Source organism: Homarus americanus, unplaced genomic scaffold, assembly GCF_018991925.1.
Source record: "Homarus americanus isolate GMGI-L3 unplaced genomic scaffold, GMGI_Hamer_2.0 scaffold4060, whole genome shotgun sequence".
Classification (NCBI taxonomy): Eukaryota; Metazoa; Arthropoda; class Malacostraca; order Decapoda; family Nephropidae; genus Homarus; species Homarus americanus.
The window spans coordinates 10625609-10649336 of NW_024746161.1; the positions used below are offsets into that span (position 1 = coordinate 10625609).

Here is a 23728-nt window from a genome sequence, read left to right on the forward strand (position 1 = left end):
CTTGTATCAGCTCACTGTAGGCGCCTGACACTTCCTCAATCATCTGCCTTACATCCTTCCTCTTCATTTTACACCGCCAAAATTTCCAAGTTCATCTATCCATCAAGAAAACTGTCTTTGTCTCTGTTATCTTTCATATCTTGGTGGGGTTCATTGGATGATCTCTTTGTTCAACTGATAACTTGTACTCCTTGCACTGAAGCCTCCCCACTGCCACTGCAATGTTTTAGTTCGTTTAACAATATCTCGCATTTCTCTTTCGAATATTAGCCTTTCGTTTCTTTTTCTGTGCCAATGGCCTTTCCTGCTCGGGGTTATTTTACGTTAAGTCTTTAAATTTCACAACGATACGTCAACATTGGCAGCACGTATTGTTTAATATTCTAATTTCTATAAAAAGAAAATGCGTATACTGTACTGCATATTTTGCTTACCTCGGGAAGCTGTGACCCTGTTAAGGTGAGCTGCCATTAGAAAGGGCATCTAGCCGTAAAACTTGTTTCAAATTTGTACCCACGGCTCACCCCACCCAAGCATGGACAGCGCAACAGTGATGATAATAATAATGATTTAGTTTTCTAAAGACACCTCGGCCCAATTTGATTCTTCATTTCACCCGACTGACTCTATGCCGATTCCTTGACATCGCCTAATTTTGAATTGTTACCTTCAAAAGCTAGAGATTAGTGGCATGGTCAGCACTACGTTAGTTCTGGACAAGTTCATTCTAAACTTTCTCCTTGTCTTAAGAGAATATAGAAAATTCATGAATATCTGTGTTCGTATTATTTGCCTACTTATGATTGCTTTCGTCCTATTATTCTTACTTTTTTCCTTGGTGAGAACTGAGATTTAAATCAAAGGAATCAAAACTAGAGCGGGTTATCAGCCACGAATATTATAGTCATTTGAGTGTGTGTCATTGGCCGCCGTTAGTTCCTTGCGATATCAAGGAATGATATACTTATTTAAGACACAAATAAAAACATTGATCTTCCTTGACTTCTTGATGACGATAGTGTCAGTTCGCTTAACCTTAGCGAGACCGTACCAATGTTGCTCTTATTCTTCAAAGGTAACACTGGAGTCGTTCTAATGGTCATAACATTGTATTTCTTTGAGCTCAGTGATTTTTGTCGAGTGTCGTTATTATTGTTAGCTGTCTGACTACTCGGGTTCCAAAAAAGATTAGTCATAGAAATCATTTTCTTTTCATTATTATATCAGTTTACGAGTTATTGGAAGGAAACTATCTGTTACAGGACAAGAACTAATCGCAGATCTTTTGCATTAAAAACAATACAACAGAAGCTGAATTAACCTGAAATAAGCAATTGTTATAATATTTGTGTGACATTAAACTTGGATTACAAAAATGTAAAGTCGGGTAAAAAAGACTACTCTTATATAATAGGATAATTCCACCAGGTCCTCCGTTGCGGTGCTCTCGAACTGTGGGATAATATCAGAAGATCTTAATTTTACCAAATTTGGGGCTTTTATTATAATGGTAAGGAAAGGTTACAACTTGGCGATGCTTGAGGTCCGTGATGTAGTAGACAGCAGGACGTTTGTAATGGTGTGACAATAAAAGATCATCAGAGTTCACTGGAAGGGGTCTGTGAAGTTCGCCTTAAAGTTCACTAGGATTTCTGGGGCGGCTAAAACACACGTCGGGTACATCTTGTGGCAGGGGTTACCTTTCTGGCCGTGCCACACCGCCTTGTCGTACCGGCCGTAGTAAGTCGTCTCGTCGCTCTCATCACGACCTCTGTTGTGGATAAGTAATAGATGTTAACGTGTATACTTATTGTACTCTACGTATGGACAGTACACTAAATTTTGGAGCAGTTTAGTGTAAAACTAAGGGGAGAAGAGTGTGGTCCAACAGACTGCTGGCACCTCAAAAATATGAACCTATCATGAAACTATGAAGTTGCTTGATACTTTGTTATTATTTTATTGTGTCGACCACGTCGCTAGACATAAATCTATGTGATTTCACTCTCTAGTAAAGCAGAAGTATAAATATGAAATAAGTTTCTTCATTGGAAAGACAGCAACAGTCTAAATAAGAACCCACTCGGGTATTGTACAGTGTGAAGATAGATATTCACTCAGCAGGCGGGCGTGACACTCACCTGTAGGGTAGAAGTAGGACGGTCTCGTCTCCAGACAAATAGTTGGGGTCCTTCTGGGCCAACTCACACACCAGCCTCAGCCCACACTGGTCATTGTCCTGAGAGGTGATCTGCGCGAAAGCAAGTTACTGCACGTTAAAAAAATATGCCCCACAGGTTGGTATCTTATAGGTTTTAAGAACTTTATATAAACATAAGTTTGTTGTTTGGGAATTATTGCTACTAGCACAAACACCCTCTTTCCTGCCTTACCTTCCAGTACAGGTCCTCCAGTTTCTCTTGTTCCATCATCTCGTCCAGGCTCCTCCTCTTTCTACCATACCATCCACCGCCACACCAACCACAGCCACCACCACATCCACCACAGCCACCACCACATCCACCACAGCCACACCTATGACACCGATGACGCCGATGACGACCGATCAAATAGCCCTTGCGAAAAGAAACAACAATTTAGCCATCAAGTAAATCAACATTGTGGGTCTTAATTTACGAAGCTTAACTAAATTTCACTCGGTCTCGTCTGTTTCCTTTTATCTCATATTTTCTTTTTTTCGACGTTCTGCACACTTTTGAAACGTCTCTGTTTTTGGAATTAACAGCTCTCGAACAGATATGCGTCAACTTACAAGTAATTTCTCATCCATCACCCACTAGACTCACTCCAATTTCTTCTATTATACTTTTTTATTCTCCCATTCTCTCCTTCAATTCAATCTTTCCGCGCTGCTTCCTTAAATACTCTTCTTTCTCGCACCACTCAAATCTTTCTTTCCTCTTCATTCAGCAGTTTCTTTCATGCATGTCCAATGGTCATTCATTCGTGTCATTCCTTCCCCCTTTGTTCCCACTCACCCCGGCAAAGCCCAGGGCTCCAGCAGCCAGGCGGCCACAACAAGGCTCAGGGTCTGCCACTGCCGCTGCCTTAGTCGTAGGTGGAGTCACCACACCTAGGCACAGCAGGGCCACCACCGCCCACACGCCGACCCAAGCCACATTCACTTTACTCATGACGTTCCTCTGTATGATCTGGAAGATATTATTGAAGGCAGATTTAGAAAACAGATTATTTCTCTAATGTTTTTTGAGTCAAAGACAGAAATTGTAGAGATAATTTTTTCTATGAGCATCTGCGAAGCGTCAAGTCGGCAATACTTGACAGAACTTGACCCAAAATGACACAATTCTGTAGTGCTCTCACTTAACAATAAAGATAAATTGCGACAACCAGACATGTTGTAAGAGCTACAGATTATGACTTCAGCAAATATGATTTTTAATGCCTTGACTTACCGGGTAGTTTGAAGCACCATTAACTTTCTAAGTTCAGTGATGTAAAATGATCTGCTAACCAACCACGACGTTCGCAATTCAAGTGTATACTGTATCAACCTGGGCTTTAGTTTTAAAGGATTTTGATTTACACTGCATCTAGCGAGTTGTTTTTATGTGATCACTAGATGTTGGATGATTGTAAAATACTAAGCTGGCGAGGGATCCACTATTCTTTCGGTGTTTGTCCAGTCTCATCTTTCGTTTATAGAAATGAGGTGATATGGTAAAATGTTTAATTCTGTTCACTAAAATTTGGAGGAAAAGAATATAGAACTGCAGTGGTACCTCTTTTGTTATTCTTCGTTTTAGATATGAGTAAATGCTCAAAACTTTCTCTAGCTTTGTGTACTGTAAACACCGGACTTGTACTTTGTACCTTAGTTCCCCAGCGGTCGTAGTAACCAGATCCAAAGGTCTTCGTGGGTTGGTTATCTCTCCACCAGCAGCGGTCTGGGATTATCTGTGATGGAAGGCCCTCGTAAGGCATGGTTATATAGACGCTGTCCCGGGATACCCCAAGGTTACCCCCGCGCCAAGGGGCCCTGAATACCCACAGGCAATGTTCTTATGACCTTGTGAATACGGATGCAGTGAACTCGCAATGTATCTAAAGGACTTTGTTGACACTCAGTTATTGCTAAATATATACAGTAATCCGGGTTCAGAGACTTGTGCAGCGCTTTCAAGAAAGAAAATATAATTTATTTAAGAGAGTATAGAAGAAAATGAATCGAGATGAAGTTTGTGTTTATATCTCTTAATACTGCACTACATAACTGTGTAAATAACGAAGACTGTCATCATTGAAAGGGTAGCTGAAGATCTGTTGGTTTCAGTAACAGGTATCTGATAGCTATATATGTTTGTCGTTTTTTGCAGTTTAGAAAATACGGAAATGTGAGAACAGCTCTTGTCTAGGGTGTGACGCGGTTCCATTGGGTGGGAGAAGTAAGATGTTGACTCTGGATTCTGGGAAAACCTCACCAAAGTCAATACCAGTGTTGCCGGCTATCCTGTCGCGGGCGGGCATTTCACCCAGCTCCGTGACTATACATCTTCGTGAAGGACCAACCAAGGTTAGGTAAGGTTAGGATTGTTATCTTAGTTCACTAGATTCCCATGTTGTATATTTCTGACATCAGTTAGTGATACAGAATGAGTTACAACAAAGTATAACAGTGAAGTATTTTTATATGGATTTAAAAAAATATATTGTCAAGGTAAGGGACGATATAAGCGCCTGGTGGCCGTCTTGACAGTTGGGGGACATTTTCAATGAGAACATTGTCGGCCAGTCTTGTGACGGTGGCATATGAGGGCGTACCTGTGCCATACACCCTCACTCTGTATCGATAGTTTGGCTTTGGTGTGGAACCTATTGTGTGCAGTTTCATGTCATTCGGAAGCTGTAATTTGTCGCCATTCCTTTAACTGGTTATTCCAAAGATTGTCATTATAGTCGGCAGCATTTATAGTAATGAGAAAAAAGATCTTTCCAAAATAGGTGTTTATAAGAGGAACTGATTTATTACTGTTTATTTATCGAATATGTAATCAAGCCCTGGATTGATCACGATCATCATACGGAAAGTGGAAATATATATGGAGAATAAAAGATACACGGAGAGCGACGAGTTGGTTAAACCTTACTTGTGTGCCATAACTTATAACACAGACCTGTAAGATCAGTTATGGTAGTTCACAATCTCCTCCATTGTTGTGAAGTGTAAGTTGATGTTTTATTTTGCCAACACACTGTACTTCGCATTACAGTGATGACGCTCATATACTGTACTACAGAAGATGGCAGTTGTTCGGGGACCACATCTTTAATACTGAAAAAGCCTCGAGTGGTACAGTACGGTATGTTGTTGGTAGTAAGTATTTAGCAACGATGTCATACAAGGATATGATAAAAGGCTTCAAAGATTATTTTACATTTTAATTTACAGTTGGGGCATTACATTTATTTAGTTTCTTGGCATCTTCACGAAACTTTTCCGGCTGGAAATGTCGTTTAAGGATAAATATTTTACAAGAAATGATTTAATGTAAAGTTGCCATTATTAGTCACGTATTTGCGGTACTCGTCCATAACCTGGTGAGCGGTGAAGGCACAGAGCGGGTAGTTGGTGGGGCAGGGGTGTCCCTCCTGACCGTGCCACGCTGCCTCATCATAGTCCCCATAGATAGTGCCGTCACTCTCACCCGCGCCGCTGTAACACAAACATATAAATCATTATTAATTCCTGAAATAGTTTATAGCTTGATAAATATCACACAGGCTTATGTAAGCTTTAGCAGTGAGAACTTATTTTCGGTCAAAGTTCACATAAAAAGTTTTGCCAGGACCAACATCCAATAGGAACCAAGTTGAGAATAGTAAATTGAACCTATTAAATACTCTTTCGATATACAGCTATCCAGTGTTGTCCGGTCACTGGTGTTGATGCGTAATGTAGTACTTCGTTTGATAGGATATTTAAACAACTTTCACCAAGTCAATAACATTATGCACTAGTCAACAACCTTTGAAAGATAACATTTACGGCGGCATGTATTAATCTCAACAGCCAAGGCGTTTTAAGTACAGATCGCTAAGTCAGTTTATACAAAAGACGAGAACTTCCTTAAAGATCTGTGGTCGAAATGTTGAATTTTTTATCATTGTCTTAATAGCACCCTAGAATATAAAGTTTTGTTAATTAATTATGTTAATTGTTATGAGAACAATCAGAATTAATTATCAAAATTTCAACATTTCGACCACAGATCCTCATTTCAGTAAGATATTGTATTGCGTGCTTCAACAGCGAAGGTTTCGATTCCGTTGTAATTTCCACCATTAGTTCAGATTGTTTATGTCACCACTAAGTATTGTTATTTCAAGGTAAAGGATATCTTAAGCTCTTTGATCAATGTTCAGATTCAAGTTTCTGTACAAGACAACTCTTTTGGAGAATAGGAAAAACTGATGGTGGCTTTACAATGTTTTACTTTGCTTTAACAATTAAGAACTTTTTAGCGTCTATCCTAGTTTGGCATATAGGCTGTAGTGTTGACTTACCGGTACGGCAGGAGGATCTGGATCTCATCTTGAGCTAGAGTGCGAGGGTCTCTCTGGGCCAGCTCACACACCAGTCTCAACCCACACTGGTCCTTGTCTTCTGCCGCGATCTGTGGACGTAAAGGGAAATTTCTATGTACATGTGTTTTGTACTCCACCATGCCGAGCATTTATGAAGTTGTCTTATTCGTTTATTTTTCTGGTTAGAATTCTTCAAGTTACCATTATGCTAGCAAAGGTAAATTTAGACTATGTTGTTAACTTCTGCCTTTTATATCACGTGTGCTGAAGACTGTAAAGGTGAAGTCGGATATAAAGGGAAGTAAATTATTGTCATCGATGTTAACCAGAGGAACATAACGAATGACGAGCGTAGATATTCTTCTCTAAAGCATAGACTAAACTGTAGCAGGCGGAGAGGTATCTTGGCCAACTGGTCCATCATTCCTGTATATCAATCGTCATGGCTTCTTACCTTGTCGTAGACTTGTTGGATTTCTGCGTTTTCTAAGAAATTGAGGAGACTCCTACGACGCCTCTTGCCGTAGTAGTTTCCACCACACCAACCGCAAGACCCGCCACAGCCACCACAGCCGCAGGAGTGGCAGCCCCCGTGGTGGTGATGGTGGTGTTTCGCTGCCAGCACACCCTAGGGCGTGGGGACAACTCATCATTTATGCTCATTTCTCGTTACAATGGCGTTCTTAAGCTTATTCATACCAGAAACGTATATATTTCATCTCTATATATGAAATAAGCAAGTTTATGTGAATGTTATTTTGGATATTACTTTTTATTTAAACATCCACTTACTAATTTATTATAAAAGTGACTAAATCATATACAGAAAGAACTGTAATTACCCCAGTAAAGGCTAAAGCGCCAACTGCTGCGACGCCCACACCACAGCAGGGAGAGGCATTCCCTTCTCCGTACAAGAGCAACAGACACGCCCACACGCCCACCATTACGCTTGTGAGCTTCATAACTAAAACGGAAATTAACAGATAAGCTTAAACAAATTTTCACTACTTGACTAATAAGTTTCTTTATAAAGTATACGAAGATTTTCGCTTTTGTTCGGCCAGAAAAAAAAACATACTGTAAAGCTAAAATAATTACTTTCACATTATGACTAAAATGATGATATGGGCCTTTATATGTCTGTACTGTTAACACGAAAGAAAATTATTAATAACAATTTCTTGAATATTTAATGTTATAATCATAGCAATATTAAAACTCACCATTCACTTTCTTTGTCAATAAACTGTACGAATGAATATCAGAACGACTCACTTTGACTCATAACATTAATTAAGTTTCTTTCAAGTCAGATTCCTACAGCATTACCTTTCATCAGTGTTGTGTTACGTTACCTTTTAAACAGACCTGATATTTACTCCTGGGCGAGAGTTTAATAAGAGACAAGTAGGATGATTCAAACCCGTCTGTAGTGTGATGTGTTGGAGGGGAGGCGGGGACCTATATATACTAGGGATGAAACCTTCGACCAAGGACGACAAACGTTCAGTATTTGTACGGAAACATTGCTGTTTCCTCTAACGTGGCTTGTGACGTCACTCTGAGGTTAGGTTCGAGGTAATCATCGCTACATTGTTTACTTAGCTTCCTTCCAAGATACGTGTTCATAACCAACATTTATTGACACACTATTTAAAGAATGTCATTATTCTTATCTCTAATTCATGTTGGTGATGATGTTATAATAAATTTCTGAGACAAGATGTGATATCCTATAGAATGCTTGGACGGAACTACTCTTACGTGCTAGAAGGTCGTCTTCCGCAGGCTGCACCACCACCCTCTTCCTCCTTTCTCCTCTCGCCATTTTTTTTTTCAGATTTCTTCTCTTTAAACCTCCCACCCTTGCTAATTTAGCATATAAGTAAAACCTTGATAAGCTGTAATGATTCACACATCATCATACTCGGGAACGATGGGTTTAAATACACTGTAAACGTGGATGTAAGGTGACCCAGGAACTGGCCCGAGTACAGTATTTACCATCACCTAAAGCGTAGTGGAGGGCGGGTGTGTCCACAAAGGGGGTTGTCAGTCTCAGCTTCTATTACGTTAAATTATCTTCATAATGTTCTTATTCATGACTTGTAGCTGACAATTCACGAAATTTTCTTCTCCAAGACTTTTTGTTGTTTTTTCGTTTTTTTTGAGATTGACAATACTTTTTTATTCATGACAGTTTTTACTTGTTCATGACTGTTTTATTTTCACATAGTACATGTTTTTTTCCATGTCATCATATTGTAATCATTTTGAGGGCGATTGGTCACCTTATTCCATTTGGAGACTCTTGGCTATTGCTGCGCTGAGATAATATTCATAATCATTTATTCCATTTAGAGATAATGGTTGTAACCCTTTGAGGATTATGGTTTTAAACCCTTCACAACGTTGGTTGTAGTCCCTCTTCCTCTGAGGACTTAACCACATAGCACTAGTTAGGTCTCAAAGTTCAATTTACAGAAACCAAACACATCTCGAGCCTCATGTTCGATCAGGTTCAACTTTAGCTTTGAGAAAAATTAATATATATATATATATATATATATATATATATATATATATATATATATATATATTTAAATATATTTATATATTTATATATATATATTAATATATATCTATATATTTATATATTATAAATATATAAATATATATATATTTATATATATTTATATATTTATATATATTTATATATATATATTTATATATATTTATATATTTATATATATATTTATATATTTATATATATTTATATATACATATATATTTATATATATTTATATATATATATATATTTATATATACACAACACAACATTCATACTCCCCAAGCTCACCTATGCCTCCCCCACCTGGTCTTCCTCCCTAAATGCCACACAACGTAAACACCTAGAAAAAGTGCAAAAGAGGGCATGCAAGATTATTCTCCCCCCTTCCTACTCCACATATCAAGAAGCGCTCAACACACTGACCCTTTCGACTCTCACTGACCATCACCACGACCTCATCTGCAAATTTGGTAAGAAGCTTCTACACCATCCCCGACACCGGCTCCTACTACCACCTGAGATCCCCTGTCCGAGAATTGCTGTTCGACACCACAACCGCATTCAGCCCATACGTGCACGAACTGATCGCTATAAGAACAGCCCAGTCCCAACCATTGTAAAAATTATCAATAACTTGTAATAAATCAGTGTATTCACTCCCAGTAAACACTGCTCCTTAAACTGTCACTATGTTGAAATGAACTGTAGTTTGAGCTTTTCCACATCTAGTTATTATATGTCTTATTTGTGTCACTTATGTTACTTGTATATTATTTGTAATTCGTAACCCATTCCCCAAATATGTAACTGTATATTTTCAGCCTTCTGGCTGCCAAGCTCTTTCAATAAACCGTTAATTATTATTATTATTATTTATTATTATTAATTTGGAGAAGTAGATTATCATAGAAAACGGGAAATTTGTATCATAAAAAATGGGAAATATCTACTTTCCGGGAAAGTTGGTTATCTACTTTCCCGAAAAGTAGATAGATTTTCTACTTTTCGGGAAAGTAGATTATCGACTTTTCGGGGAAGTAGATTTTCGAATTTTGGGGGAAATATTACCTAATTTTGCGAAGTAGATTATCATAGAAAACGGGAAATTTGTATCATAAAAAATGGGAAATATCTACTTTCCGGGAAAGTTGGTTATCTACTTTCCCGAAAAGTAGATAGATTTTCTACTTTTCGGGAAAGTAGATTATCGACTTTTCGGGGAAGTAGATTTTCGAATTTTGGGGGAAATATTACCTAATTTTGCGAAGTAGATAGAAAACGGGAAATTTGTATCATAAAAAATGGGAAATATCTACTTTCCGGGAAAGTTGGTTATCTACTTTCCCGAAAAGTAGATAGATTTTCTACTTTTCGGGAAAGTAGATTATCGACTTTTCGGGGAAGTAGATTTTCGAATTTTGGGGGAAATATTACCTAATTTTGCGAAGTAGATTATCATAGAAAACGGGAAATTTGTATCATAAAAAATGGGAAATATCTACTTTCCGGGAAAGTTGGTTATCTACTTTCCCGAAAAGTAGATAGATTTTCTACTTTTCGGGAAAGTAGATTATCGACTTTTCGGGGAAGTAGATTTTCGAATTTTTGGGGAAATATTACCTAATTTTGCGAAGTAGATTATCATAGAAAACGGGAAATTTGTATCATAAAAAATGGGAAATATCTACTTTCCGGGAAAGTTGGTTATCTACTTTCCCGAAAAGTAGATAGATTTTCTACTTTTCGGGAAAGTAGATTATTTCGGGGAAGTAGATTGAATTTGGGGAAAGATTACCTAATTTTGCGAAGTAGATTATCATAGAAACGGGAAATTTGTATCATAAAACGTGAAATATCTACTTTCCGGGAAAGTTGGTTATCTACTATTCGAAAGTTGGTTATCTACTTTCCCGAAAAGTAGATAGATTTTCTACTTTTCGGGAAAGTAGATTATCGACTTTTCGGGGAAGTAGATTTTCGAATTTTGGGGGGAAATATTACCTAATTTTGCGAAGTAGATTATCATAGAAAACGGGAAATTTGTATCATAAAAAATGGGAAATATCTACTTTCCGGGAAAGTTGGTTATCTACTTTCCCGAAAAGTAGATAGCTTTTCTACTTTTCGGGAAAGTAGATTATCGACTTTTCGGGGAAGTAGATTTTCGAATTTTGGGGGAAATATTACGTAATTTTGCGAAGTAGATTATCATAGAAAACGGGAAATTTGTATCATAAAAAATGGGAAATATCTACTTTCCGGGAAAGTTGGTTATCTACTTTCCCGAAAAGTAGATAGATTTTCTACTTTTCGGGAAAGTAGATTATCGACTTTTCGGGGAAGTAGATTTTCGAATTTTGGGGGAAATATTACCATAATTTTGCGAAGTAGATTATCATAGAAAACGGGAAATTTGTATCATAAAAAATGGGAAATATCTACTATCCGGGAAAGTTGGTTATCTACTTTCCCGAAAAGTAGATAGATTTTCTACTTTTCGGGAAAGTAGATTATCGACTTTTCGGGGAAGTAGATTTTCGAATTTTGGGGGAAATATTACCTAATTTTGCGAAGTAGATTATCATAGAAAACGGGAAATTTGTATCATAAAAAATGTGAAATATCTACTTTCCGGGAAAGTTGGTTATCTACTTTCCCGAAAAGTAGATAGATTTTCTACTTTTCGGGAAAGTAGATTATCGACTTTTCGGGAAGTAGATTTTCGAATTTTGGGGGAAATATTACCTAATTTTGCGAAGTAGATTATCATAGAAAACGGGAAATTTGTATCATAAAAAATGGGAAATATCTACTTTCCGGGAAAGTTGGTTATCTACTTTCCCGAAAAGTAGATAGATTTTCTACTTTTCGGGAAAGTAGATTATCGACTTTTCGGGGAAGTAGATTTTCGAATTTGGGGGAAATATTACCTAATTTTGCGAAGTAGATTATCATAGAAAACGGGAAATTTGTATCATAAAAAATGGGAAATATCTACTTTCCGGGAAAGTTGGTTATCTACTTTCCCGAAAAGTAGATAGATTTTCTACTTTTCGGGAAAGTAGATTATCGACTTTTCGGGGAAGTAGATTTTCGAATTTTGGGGGAAATATTACCTAATTTTGCGAAGTAGATTATCATAGAAAACGGGAAATTTGTATCATAAAAAATGGGAAATATCTACTTTCCGGGAAAGTTGGTTATCTACTTTCCCGAAAAGTAGATAGATTTTTTACTTTTCGAGAAAGTAGATTATCGACTTTTCGGGGAAGTAGATTTTCGAATTTTGGGGGAAATATTAACTAATTTTGCGAAGTAGATTATCATAGAAAACGGGAAATTTGTATCATAAAAAGTGGGAAATATCTACTTTCCGGGAAAGTTGGTGATCTTCTTTCCCGATAAGTAGATATATTTTCTACTGATGCTCAAACTTTTCGGAGAAGTAGATTTTCGAATTTTGGGGGAAATATTACCTAATTTAGCGAAGTAGATTATCATAGAAAACGGGAAATTTGTATCATAAAAAATGGGAAATATCTACTTTCCGGGAAAGTTGGTTATCTACTTTCCCGAAAAGTAGATAGCTTTTCTACTTTTCGGGAAAGTAGATTATCGACTTTTTGGGGAAATATTACCTAATTTTGCGAAGTAGATTATCATAGAAAACGGGAAATTTGTATCACAAAAATGGGAAATATCTACTTTCCGGGAAAGTTGGTTATCTTACTATCCGGGAAAGTTGGTTATCTACTATCCGAGTTGGTTATCTACTTTTCCCGAAAAGTAGATAGCTTTTCTACTTTTCGGGAAAGTAGATTATCGACTTTTCGGGAAGTAGATTTTTCGAATTTGGGGAAATATTACCTAATTTTGCGAAGTAGATTATCATAGAAAACGGAAATTTGTATCATAAAAATGGGAAATATCTACTTTCCGAAAGTTGATTATCTACTTTCCGAAAAGTAGATAGCTTTTCTACTTTGGAGTAGATTATCGACTTTTCGGGGAAGTAGATTTTCAATTTGGGGAAATATTACCAATTTTGCGAAGTAGATTATCATAGAAAACGGGAATTTGTATCATAAAAAATGGGAATATCTACTATCCGGGAAAGTTGGTTATCTACTTTCCCGAAAAGTGGATAGATTTCTACTTTTCGGGAAAGTAGATTATCGACTTTTCGGGAAGTAGATTGAATTTGGGGAAATATTACCTAATTTTGCGAAGTAGATTATCATAGAAAACGGGAAATTGTATCATAAAAAACGTGAAATATCTACTTTCCGAAAGTTGGTTATCTACTTTCCGAAGTTGGTTATTTACTTTCCCGAAAAGTAGATAGATTTTCTACTTTTCGGGAAAGTAGATTATCGACTTTTCGGGGAAGTAGATTTTGGAATTTTGGGGAAATATTACCTAATTTTTTTTATGAAAAAAATATTCACTTCCGGGAGTTATCTACTTCCAAGATTTCACTTTATCGACCTGAATCATAAACCAAATATCTACTTCGATATTCATTTCTCTGGGAAGTAGATTATTCACTTTCCCGAGTCAAAAAAATGGGAAATATCTACTTTCCGGAAAGTTGGTTATTCACTTTCCTGAAAAGTAGATAGATTTTTTTTTCGGGGAAGATATTTGTTTCGGTGAAGTAGATTATCAAGTATTGGGAAAATTTGTATCATAAAAACGGAAATATCTACTTTCCGGAAAGTTGGTTATCTACTTTCCCGAAATATCGACTTTGAATTTTGGGGAAATATTCCCAATTTTTACGTAATATTTCCAAATTAGGAAAATCTACTTCCCGAAAAGTCGATAATCTACTTTCCCGAAAAGTAGAAAATTATTTACTTTTCGAAAGTAGATAACCAACTTTCGGAAAGTAGATATTTCCGTTTTATGATACAAATTTCCTGTTTTCTATGATAATCTACTTCGCAAAATTAGGTAATATTTCAAAATTCGAAAATCTACTTCCCCGAAAGTCGATAATCTACTTTCCCGAAAAGTAGAAAATCTATCTACTGGGAAAGAGATAACCAACTTTCAGTAGATATCCCATTTTTATTATACAAATTTCCCGTTTTATGATAATCTACTTCGCAAAATTAGGTAATATTTCCAAAATTCGAAAATCTACTTCCCGAAAAGTCGATAATCTACTTTCCTGAAAAGTAGAAAATCTATTCATTTTCGAAAGTAGATAACCAACTTTCCCGGAAAGTAGATATTTCCCATTTTTATGATAAATTTCGTTTTCTATGATAATTCATCTGCAAAATTAGGTAATATTTCCAAAAATGAAAATCTACTTCGAAAAGTTGATAATCTACTTTTCCCTAAAGTAGAAAATCTATCACTTTTCGGGAAAGTAGATAACCAACTTTCTCGGAAAGTAGATATTTCCTATATTTTATGATACAAATTTCTGTTTATGATAATCTACTTGCAAAATTAGGTAATATTTCCAAAATTCGAAAATATACTTCCCGAAAAGTCGATAATCTACTTTCCTTAAAGTAGAAAAATTCATTTGAAAGTAGATAACCAACTTTCCCGGAAAGTAGATATTTCCATTTTTTATGATACAAATTTCCCGTTTTCTATGATAATCTACTTCAAAATTAGGTAATATTTCCAAAATTCGAAAATATACTTCCCTGAAAAGTCGATAATCTACTTTCAAAGTAGAAAATTCATTCACTTTTCGAAAGTAGATAACCAACTTTCCCGGAAAGTAGATATTTCCCATATTTTATGATACAAATTTCCGTTTTCTATGAATGCCTCACAGTTGGCTCTCCAGCTGCCAGACTCCGGCTAGTCTAGCGCCTCGGTTTACGTTATGCCGTTGGATCAAGCGGCTGCTCACGTCCACAAGAAAAATTATACCGTACAGTAAGTTCTTTCTGTTTAATATATTGGGTCTTGAGGGTGGAGCCTCGTACTAGGAAGTTAGGTAAGGTTAGGTAGGTTACTTTGATGTGATTGGTGAGGTCTTTAAGAACGCTTGCTGCTTATTTTCTTATCAACTAAGGTTAGGTTAAATTTAAAGAAATAACCACTTTTTAACACATTTGCCAAAAATACGAGTGTCCACTATAAAACACAGTGAAATTGTGGCATTTTTAAGTGTTTTCTAGAAGAAAATCTGCGGTAGGTTAGTCATCAATAATTACCCGGGAAAAGTATAATATATTGTGTAACGAGCAATATAAAAAATATAGTTTTCATAAAATGAGGTGTAATAGAAGTTGTGTGTTTCATATAGTATATTACAGGCTTTATTGTCCATGTAATTAATCACATTTCATGGTATTCATCAACGTCAAATCATATTTTATACATTTATCGGTTGTCTATACAAAAGTTTCGTTGTTCGTGACGTATTTGCGGTACTCGTCCATAACCTGGTGAGCGGTGAAGGCACAGAGCGGGTAGTTGGTGGGGCAGGGTGTCCCTCCTGACCGTGCCATGCTGCCTCGTCATAGTCTCCATAGATAGTGCCGTCACTCTCACCCGCGCCCCTGTAACACAAACATGTTAATCATTATTATAGTATTGCTTTAGCGTTGTCAAAACATATCTCAGTATGGGAAATGAGTTATATGGTACAGGAGAATAGAATGTAAAGATTATAATTGTTGAAGTCTGCAATTACTTTTTGTCTTTAGGTATTTCAGTTAAGTCTAAATTTTTACATCAAACAACGTTCACAAACGAGAAGAAATATTTAAGACTGAGAAAAAAGGAGTTCTAGTGTGGTCGACTGGTGGTGCCTCTATTACGCCGACTGGGAACAACCACTTATAAGGTTTGATCATGGACACGACTAGGTGTTAATCTAATGTTCAGAATCCTCTAAAGCCGTGTTAAATGACTCCGTATAAATGTTAAGCCGGATAATGGTCTAGGGGAGAAGGTCGGGTTAATCAGCGTGGGTGGTCGCCTTGTTCTGGTACCTAACCTTAAACTCCTACAACCAAATCACGTTGAAATGGATTTCTACCCCAGGGAAGCTGTCAAGATCATTCAGTATAATTAAGTCCCAGTCATCAGCATTTCTATACAATTAATGGGCTATCGAATTGATGTAGATTGGAGAGAGAAATAAGTTAGGAGGAAATATACACAGCGACATACTGTAGTGGAATTCTCCCCTACAAACGCTGTTTGTCGCTGCCTAGCCGACCCCACCAATTCCCCAGTGTATGCCTCGTGGTCTAGGTCAACCAGCGCCGCCATACATCACGGAGCGGGGGTCAACTGCTAAGCCACGCTTACCCCCGCTATTTAAGACCTGACCTCGTGGTGATCGCTCTTTCTACCCGACAGCCGCAGCCAGCAACACCTCCTCCGCCGCTGCCTGGCGGCCTTCCTCGCTCCTCCGCCTGCCTGGCGGTCCTCTCTCCCGCTGGCGAGCATGGCGACCCACAAGCTGTCCTTCTCTGAGCGTCCTCACCAACCAGCCTTCTACATCACGCTTGTAACCATGCTGCCTTCCCAGCACCAAGCTGCATTGTACATCCAATACAACATGTATACAGAGAGCACATCGTGAGTTTCCTTTCTCCATTCCATCCTGAGTGTGAACCAAACATACTGAACCCCACAATACCTTATATTTTTCAACACCAACACACACATGATGGCGTCTGTATTTTATAACTCTGACAACTGGATGTATTAATTTAGGAGCATTTTGTAAACGTTAACTTCCGTCACACACCCACTCATCGCCTCGACCGTCTCACTACTGGCCGGCTCCTCCTCCACGTCTGCCTGTCCCTGGTCTAAAGTTCATCCACATCTCCACACACTGAACCATCGCCAGTGCGAACATACGCACTTGTGGTGTTGAAGCACATGATATAAAGCGTCACTTGCGAACCTTAGTAATAACACTTAATCGGATGGCTGGCGTGGCCATATTTGTTTTGCTTAATTTGACACCATAAGAAAGTACTGATACCCTCCAAAACGACAACTGAGAGCTCGACTCCCAGACACTGAACCACCCGATCGAAACTGCTATCTAACCGACACTCTTGTAATGATAAGGACCGAATATTACATGTAAATGTTCACTAACAGAAAAACTGAGTTGCTTCTGCAGGAAATAATGGGAAACATTTTTTTATTCAGCGGATCAACAAAAATCACAGATGGTTCAGAGAAACGTGGCTCCAAGCTCGACTCCTGATTCAGCGCTTCGTTTGTGGTGCCCAGCCACTCAGAACTCTCGATACAAACGACAGGTTGACATATTCCCGTAGGTAGAGGTTCTGCATGATGAATACATTCTGAATAAATTACACGTAATGTCATGTAGATAATCAGAATTTATTGCATATGCCAAACAAAGATTTTTATTTGGTATATTACGATATATTTATTTTTATGAGAAAATCTACAAAATGGCGTAAACGAACGGAAATAACCACTAATTTGTACCAACTGACACTGCTGATAGTCAAGGAGGGCGGGGAGAGGCTCAGGGGTGTATGTGGTGTGTGTGATGATGACGAATGATGATGATATTAGGATGATGACGATAATGATGGCGTATATGTGATGACGACGATGATGTTGAATGATGATAAATAATGAATGATGACGATAATGATGGCGTATATGTGATGACGATGATGATGAATGATAATAACTAATGAATGGTGATGATGATGAATAATGATTGATGCTGCTCAACGATCATCACTACAGACACACTTGGTTTGATTTACAGGGGTGAGGTTAGGTTTCATTTCACCCCACATTATGGCTTCGTCCCCGTGCAATAATAACCTACCTCAGAGTTAATCATTTACTATTTATGAATGTTCAGTCATACTAATTCCCTCAGTGGCAAACCTCTGGATGAAAGCCTAAATATAAAATGATAATACACGCGTAGTTGCTAGGGTGGGTTGTTAATGAACATGCTGATAAGGATCTGTTAGCTGAATTTTATATCTGCATACTTATTCAAATGACTTGCAAAATAAATTAAAATTTTCAAAAGCCATTTGAACAAATAATAATTCAGATATCAAATTTTGGTTAACAGATCCTACAGCACATTCAGGAGTACCTATACTGAAATTTTGAACAAAATCCATTTTTGCCGGAATGACAAAAATTGTAAGTCTATAGCCTTAAAGGATTTTTGGCCAAAAATATTCTTTTTCTCTCTGAAATAAAATCTAATGTGCCTAACTATTTAAGTACATCCAGAATAATACACAAGCACCAAGAAATGACCTCATTCTCAAAATCATTTGAAAACATTTTCAAAAGCTTATTTGAACGTTATAATTAAGATATCACCTTGTTAATAGATCTTACAGCATTATTCAGGAGTACCTATACTGAAATTTCTTGAACAAAAATCCATTTTTGCCGGAAATGATTTGTGTACCAGGGGTGCTCCATAGGCTCTTTTGTATGGATTCTGGGTCAAAATATTGCTTTTCTCTGAACTAAAAATTTAATGTGCCTAACTATTTAAGTACATCCAGAATAATACACAAGCACCAAGATGACCTCGAAACCCATAAGCGGCGAGTAAATTAGCATTGCATTTCAAAATATTCTAAAAAAATCATTTGAACATTTTCTAAAAGCCATTTGAACAAGTTATAATCAAGATATCAAATTTGTTAAGCAGGATCTCAAGCAGCAATATTCTAGGAGTAATGAAATTTTGAACAAAAACTACTTTGGGCCGAAATGAAGAAAATTGTAAGTCTATAGCCCAAAGTGATTTTTTGACTAAAAATATTGCCGAACCACCTAATGTGCCCAACTATTTAAGCATATCCAGAATAATACACAAGTACCAAGAAATGACCTTTGTTCCACATATGGCGAGTAATTAGTACTGCAAAAAGCACTGAAAAATATTCAAAAATCTATTTTGAAATATTTTTCTAAAAGCTATCGGAACAAAGTTATAATCAAGATATCAAATTTTGGTTAACAGATCCTTGCTGCGCACATTCAGAAAATTATATTAGGCCTTTTAAATCAAAAATCTATTTTTTAATGAAATGACGAAAATTGTAAGTCTATAATAGCCTTAAAGGATTTTTGACCAAAAATACGTTTTCTCTGAACTAAAATTTAATGTGCCCAATCATTTGTCACATCCAAGAATAATACACAACACCCGAAGAAACGACCTCGAAACCCAGCAAGCGGCGAGTACCAGCATTGCAAAAGTACTAAAGATTCTAAAATTATTTGAAATATATTAAAAGCCATTTGGAAATTAAGTATAATCAAGATATCAAATTTGGTTAATAGATCCTTACAGCACATTCAGGAGTACCGTGATACTGAAAATTTTGAATAAAAATCACTTTTTGGCCGAAATAACGAAAAATTGTAAGTCTATAGCCTTTAAAGAACTGGACTAAAAATATGCTCTCTGAACTAAAATTTAATGTGCCTAAATTATTTAAGCACATCCAGAATAATACACAAGCTACCCAAGAAATGACCTCGAAAACCTATGGCGAGTAATATATTGGTAAAAGTAATTAAAAATATTCTGCAAAAATCATTTGAAACATTTTCTAAAAAAAGCCATTTGGACAAGTTATAATCAAGATATCAAATTTGCTAATAGATCTCCGGCCAAGTTACCATTCAGAGAACGAGCATTGGAATTTCTCTGAACAAAAAATCCATTTTTTGACCGAAATGACGAAAATTGGTAAGTCCATAGCCCAAAGGGATTTCTTAATAAAAGATGTTTTTTCTGAAACCTGGGGGTGTTTCCAATGTGCCCAACTATTTAAGTACATCCAGAATAATACACAAGCACCAAGAACGACCTCGAAAAAACCCATAAGTGGCGAGTAATTAGCATTACAAAAGTAATTAAAAAATACTTAAAATCATTTCCGGAACATTTTCTAAAAAAGCCATTTGAACAAAGCTATTATAATCAAGATATCAAATTTTGGTTAACAGATCCTGCCAGCACATTCAGGAGTACCTATACTGAAATTTGGAACAAAAATCCATTTTTGGGCCGAAATGACGAAAATTGGTAAGTCTTATAGCTCTTTAAAAGGATTTTTGGCCAAAAAAGATGTTTCTTTTTTCTTCCTGAAACTAAAATTCTTAATGTGCCTCTAACTATTTAAGTACATCCAGAATAATTAATACACCAAGAACTTGAAAACCCACAAGCAGAGCAATTAGCATTTGCAAAAGTAATTAAAATATTCTAAAAATCATTTCATCATTTTCAAAGTTTACTTGAAATGTTATATAATCAAGATGCTATCAAATTTGGTTAATGAGATCCTGCTGCTACGATTCAGAGTAATTTATACTGAAATTTTTGAACAAAAATCCATTTTTTGGCCGAAATGACGAAAATTGTAAGTTTATAGCCTTAAAGGATTTTTGACCAAAAATACGTTTTCTCTGAACTAAAAATTTAATGTGCCTAACTATTTAAGCACATCCAGAATAATACACAAGCACCAAGAAATGACCTTCGAAAAACCTCCATAAGTGGCGAGTAATTAGCATTGCAAAAGTAATAAAAAATATCTCAAAATCATTTGAACATTTTTCTAAAAAGCCATTTTGAACAAGTTATAACTGCATATCAAATTTTGTTTAACAGGATCCTTAAGCAGTAATATCTAGAGTACTCTCCATACTGAAAATTTTTGAAATAAAAATCCATTTTTGGCCGAAATGACGAAAATTGTAAGTCTATAGTCTTTGAAATGATTTTTTATCAAAAATACGTTTTTCTCTCTGAACTAAAAATTTCAATGTGCCTAACTATTTAAGCACATCCAGAATAATACATGCTAACCAAGAAACGACCTCGAAAACGATATGGCGTGAGTAATTGGGTATCAGCAAAAAGCACCAAAATATCTAAAAATCATTTGAACATTTTCAAAAGTTTCATCGGGAACAAGTTATAATCAAGATATCAAATTTTGGTTAACAGATCCTACAGCAATATTCAGGAGTACTCTATACTGAAATTTTGAACAAAATCCATTTTTGGCCGAATGACGAAAAAATTGTAAGTCTATAACAGTTTTGTAAAGGATTTTTGGCCAAAAAATACGTTTTTCTTCCATCCAAATTTTAATGTGCTTAACTAGGTAAGTTATCCAAGAATAATACAAGTACCAAGAAAAATGACCCCTTGAAACCTTATAAGTGGCGAGTACTAGTACGGGTAAATGTAACAAAATATTCTAAAAATCATTTGAACATTTTTCTAAAAAAGCCATTTTGAAACAAGTAGAATTCCAAGATATCAAATTTGTTAACAGATCTCTACAGCACATTCAGGAGTACCTACCGAAAATTTGAACAAAACTATTTTTGGGCCGAAATGAAGAAAATTGCAAGTCTATAGCCTTAAAGGAGTTTGACCAAAAATACGTTTTCCTCTGAACTAAAAATTCTAATGTAGCCTAACTATTTAAGCACATCCAGAATAACAAGGACAAGCACCAAGAAATGACCCGAAAACCCATAAGTGGGCGAGTAATTAGCATTGCAAAAAGTAATTAAAAATATTCTAAAAATCATTTGAACATTTTCTAAAGCCATCGAACAAGTTATACTTAAGACATCAAATTTTGGTTAACAGATCCTTGCCACATTCAGAGTATCCATATCGAAATTTTTGAACAAAATCATTTTTTGGCCGAATGACGAAAATTGTAAGTCTATATCTTTAAAGGACGGCCAAAAAAACATGTTTTCTCTGAACTAAAATTTAATGTGCCTAACTACGGCACATCCAGAATAATACACAAGCACCGAAGAAATGACCTCGAAAACCCATAAGTGGCGAAAGTAATTAGCATTGCGTAAAAAGTAATTAAAATATTCTAAAAATCATTTGGAACATTTTCTAAAGCCATTTGAACAAGTTATAATCAAGATATCAAATTTTGGTTAACAGATCCTGCCAAGCGTTATCTGGTGAGCACTCATACTGAAATTTTTGAACAAAACTACTTTTGGGCCGAAAATGAAGAAATTGTAAGTCTATAGGCCTTAAAGGATTTTTGACCAAAAAATACGTTTTCTCTCTTGAACTAAAATTCCAATGTGCCTAACTATTTAAGTACATCCAGAATAATACACACACCAAGAAATGACCTCGAAACCCATAAGTGGCTAGCACTAGCATTGGGTAAAAAGTAATTAAAAATATTCTAAAAATCATTTGGAAATATTTTTCTAAAAGCCATTTGGAATGTTGAGCAATCAAGATATCAAATTTTTGGTTAACAGATCCTGGCAGTACTATTTAGGAGTACTCTATACTTGAAATTTCGGGAACAAATCCATTTTTAATGCTGAAATAGACGAAAATTAAACGAGTAGCTCTCAAAAGGATTTTACCGCAACACGTTTTCTCCGAACTAAAAATTTAATGTGCCTAACTATTTAAGTACATCCAGAATAACACAATGCTAACCAAGATGTATTCCTCGAAAACCCATAAGTGGCGAGTAATTAGCATTGCAAAAAGTAATTAAAATATTCTAAAAAATCATTTGGAACATTTTCTAAAAGCCATTTGAACAAGTTATAATCAAGATATCAAATTTGGGTTAACAGATCCTACAGCACATTCAGGAGTACCTATACCGAAATTTCAAACAAAAACCATTTTTGGCCGAAATGACGAAAATTGTGTTTTATAGTTCTGGAAAAGACTTGGCCAAAAATTGTTGCTTTTTCTGGAACTAAAAATTTAATGTGGTCATGAACTATTTAAGTACATCCAGAATAATACACAAGTACCAAGAAATGACCCTTGAAACCCATATGGCGAGTAATTAGCATTGCAAAAATAATTTAAAATATTCAAAAAATTCATTTAATCAAATATTTGAACAGATATCAACATAATTACATCCTTACAGCAATATTCAGGAGTACCTATACTGAAATTTGAACAAAAACTATTTTTGGCCGAAATGATGAAAATTTGTAAGTCTATAGCTCTTTTAAAGGATGGGCTAACATGTTTTTTCTGAAATCTAAATTTTAATAAACAACTATTTAAGAAAGATCCAGAATAATACACAAGCACCAAGAGCCGACCTTGAAAAACCTATATGGCGAGTAATTAAAGTATTGCAAAAGTAATTAAAAATATTCTTTAAAAATCATTTGAACATTTTCAAAAGCCATTTGAAACAAAGTTATAATCAAGATATCACCTGTTAACAGATCCTACAGCATTAATATTCAGGAGTACCTATACTGAAATTTTGGAACAAAAAATCCATTTTTGGCCAGAAATGAAGAAAATTGTAAGTCTATAGTTCAAACAGATTTTTGGCCAAAAAATACGTTTTCTCTGAAACTAAAATTTAATGTGCCTAAATTATTTAAGCACATCCAGAATAATACACAAGCACCAAGAAAATGACCCTGAAAAACCCATATAAGTGGCGAGTAATTAGCATTGGGTAAAAGTTAACAAAAAATATTCTAAAAATCATTTGAAACATTTTCAAAAGCCATTTGAACAAAGCAATACGTAACCGGACGAAGCAATACCAG

General features: G+C 35.9%; 2 protein-coding genes across 3 annotated transcripts; both read right to left on the reverse strand.

Annotated features, from left to right (window-relative positions):
- Positions 1-1475: 1475 nt before the first annotated feature.
- LOC121879052 lies at positions 1476-3981 on the reverse strand. Of its 2 annotated transcripts, XM_042385540.1 has the most exons (5): positions 3856-3981; positions 3000-3173; positions 2394-2576; positions 2142-2251; positions 1476-1771 (listed from the first exon to the last, which is right to left on the reverse strand). In XM_042385540.1, the coding sequence occupies exons 1-5, from the start codon at positions 3964-3966 to the stop codon at positions 1606-1608; spliced, it is 744 nt and encodes a 247-aa protein (XP_042241474.1). In that variant the 5' UTR covers positions 3967-3981; the 3' UTR covers positions 1476-1605. The 2 variants fall into 2 exon arrangements, with proteins under 2 accessions (XP_042241474.1, XP_042241475.1); XM_042385541.1 differs by lacking the exon at positions 2394-2576.
- Positions 3982-5406: 1425 nt separating this feature from the next.
- LOC121879053 lies at positions 5407-7993 on the reverse strand. The gene is made up of 5 exons (XM_042385542.1): positions 7926-7993; positions 7410-7534; positions 7022-7195; positions 6547-6656; positions 5407-5695 (listed from the first exon to the last, which is right to left on the reverse strand). The coding sequence occupies exons 2-5, from the start codon at positions 7530-7532 to the stop codon at positions 5512-5514; spliced, it is 591 nt and encodes a 196-aa protein (XP_042241476.1). The 5' UTR covers positions 7533-7534; positions 7926-7993; the 3' UTR covers positions 5407-5511.
- Positions 7994-23728: the final 15735 nt, after the last annotated feature.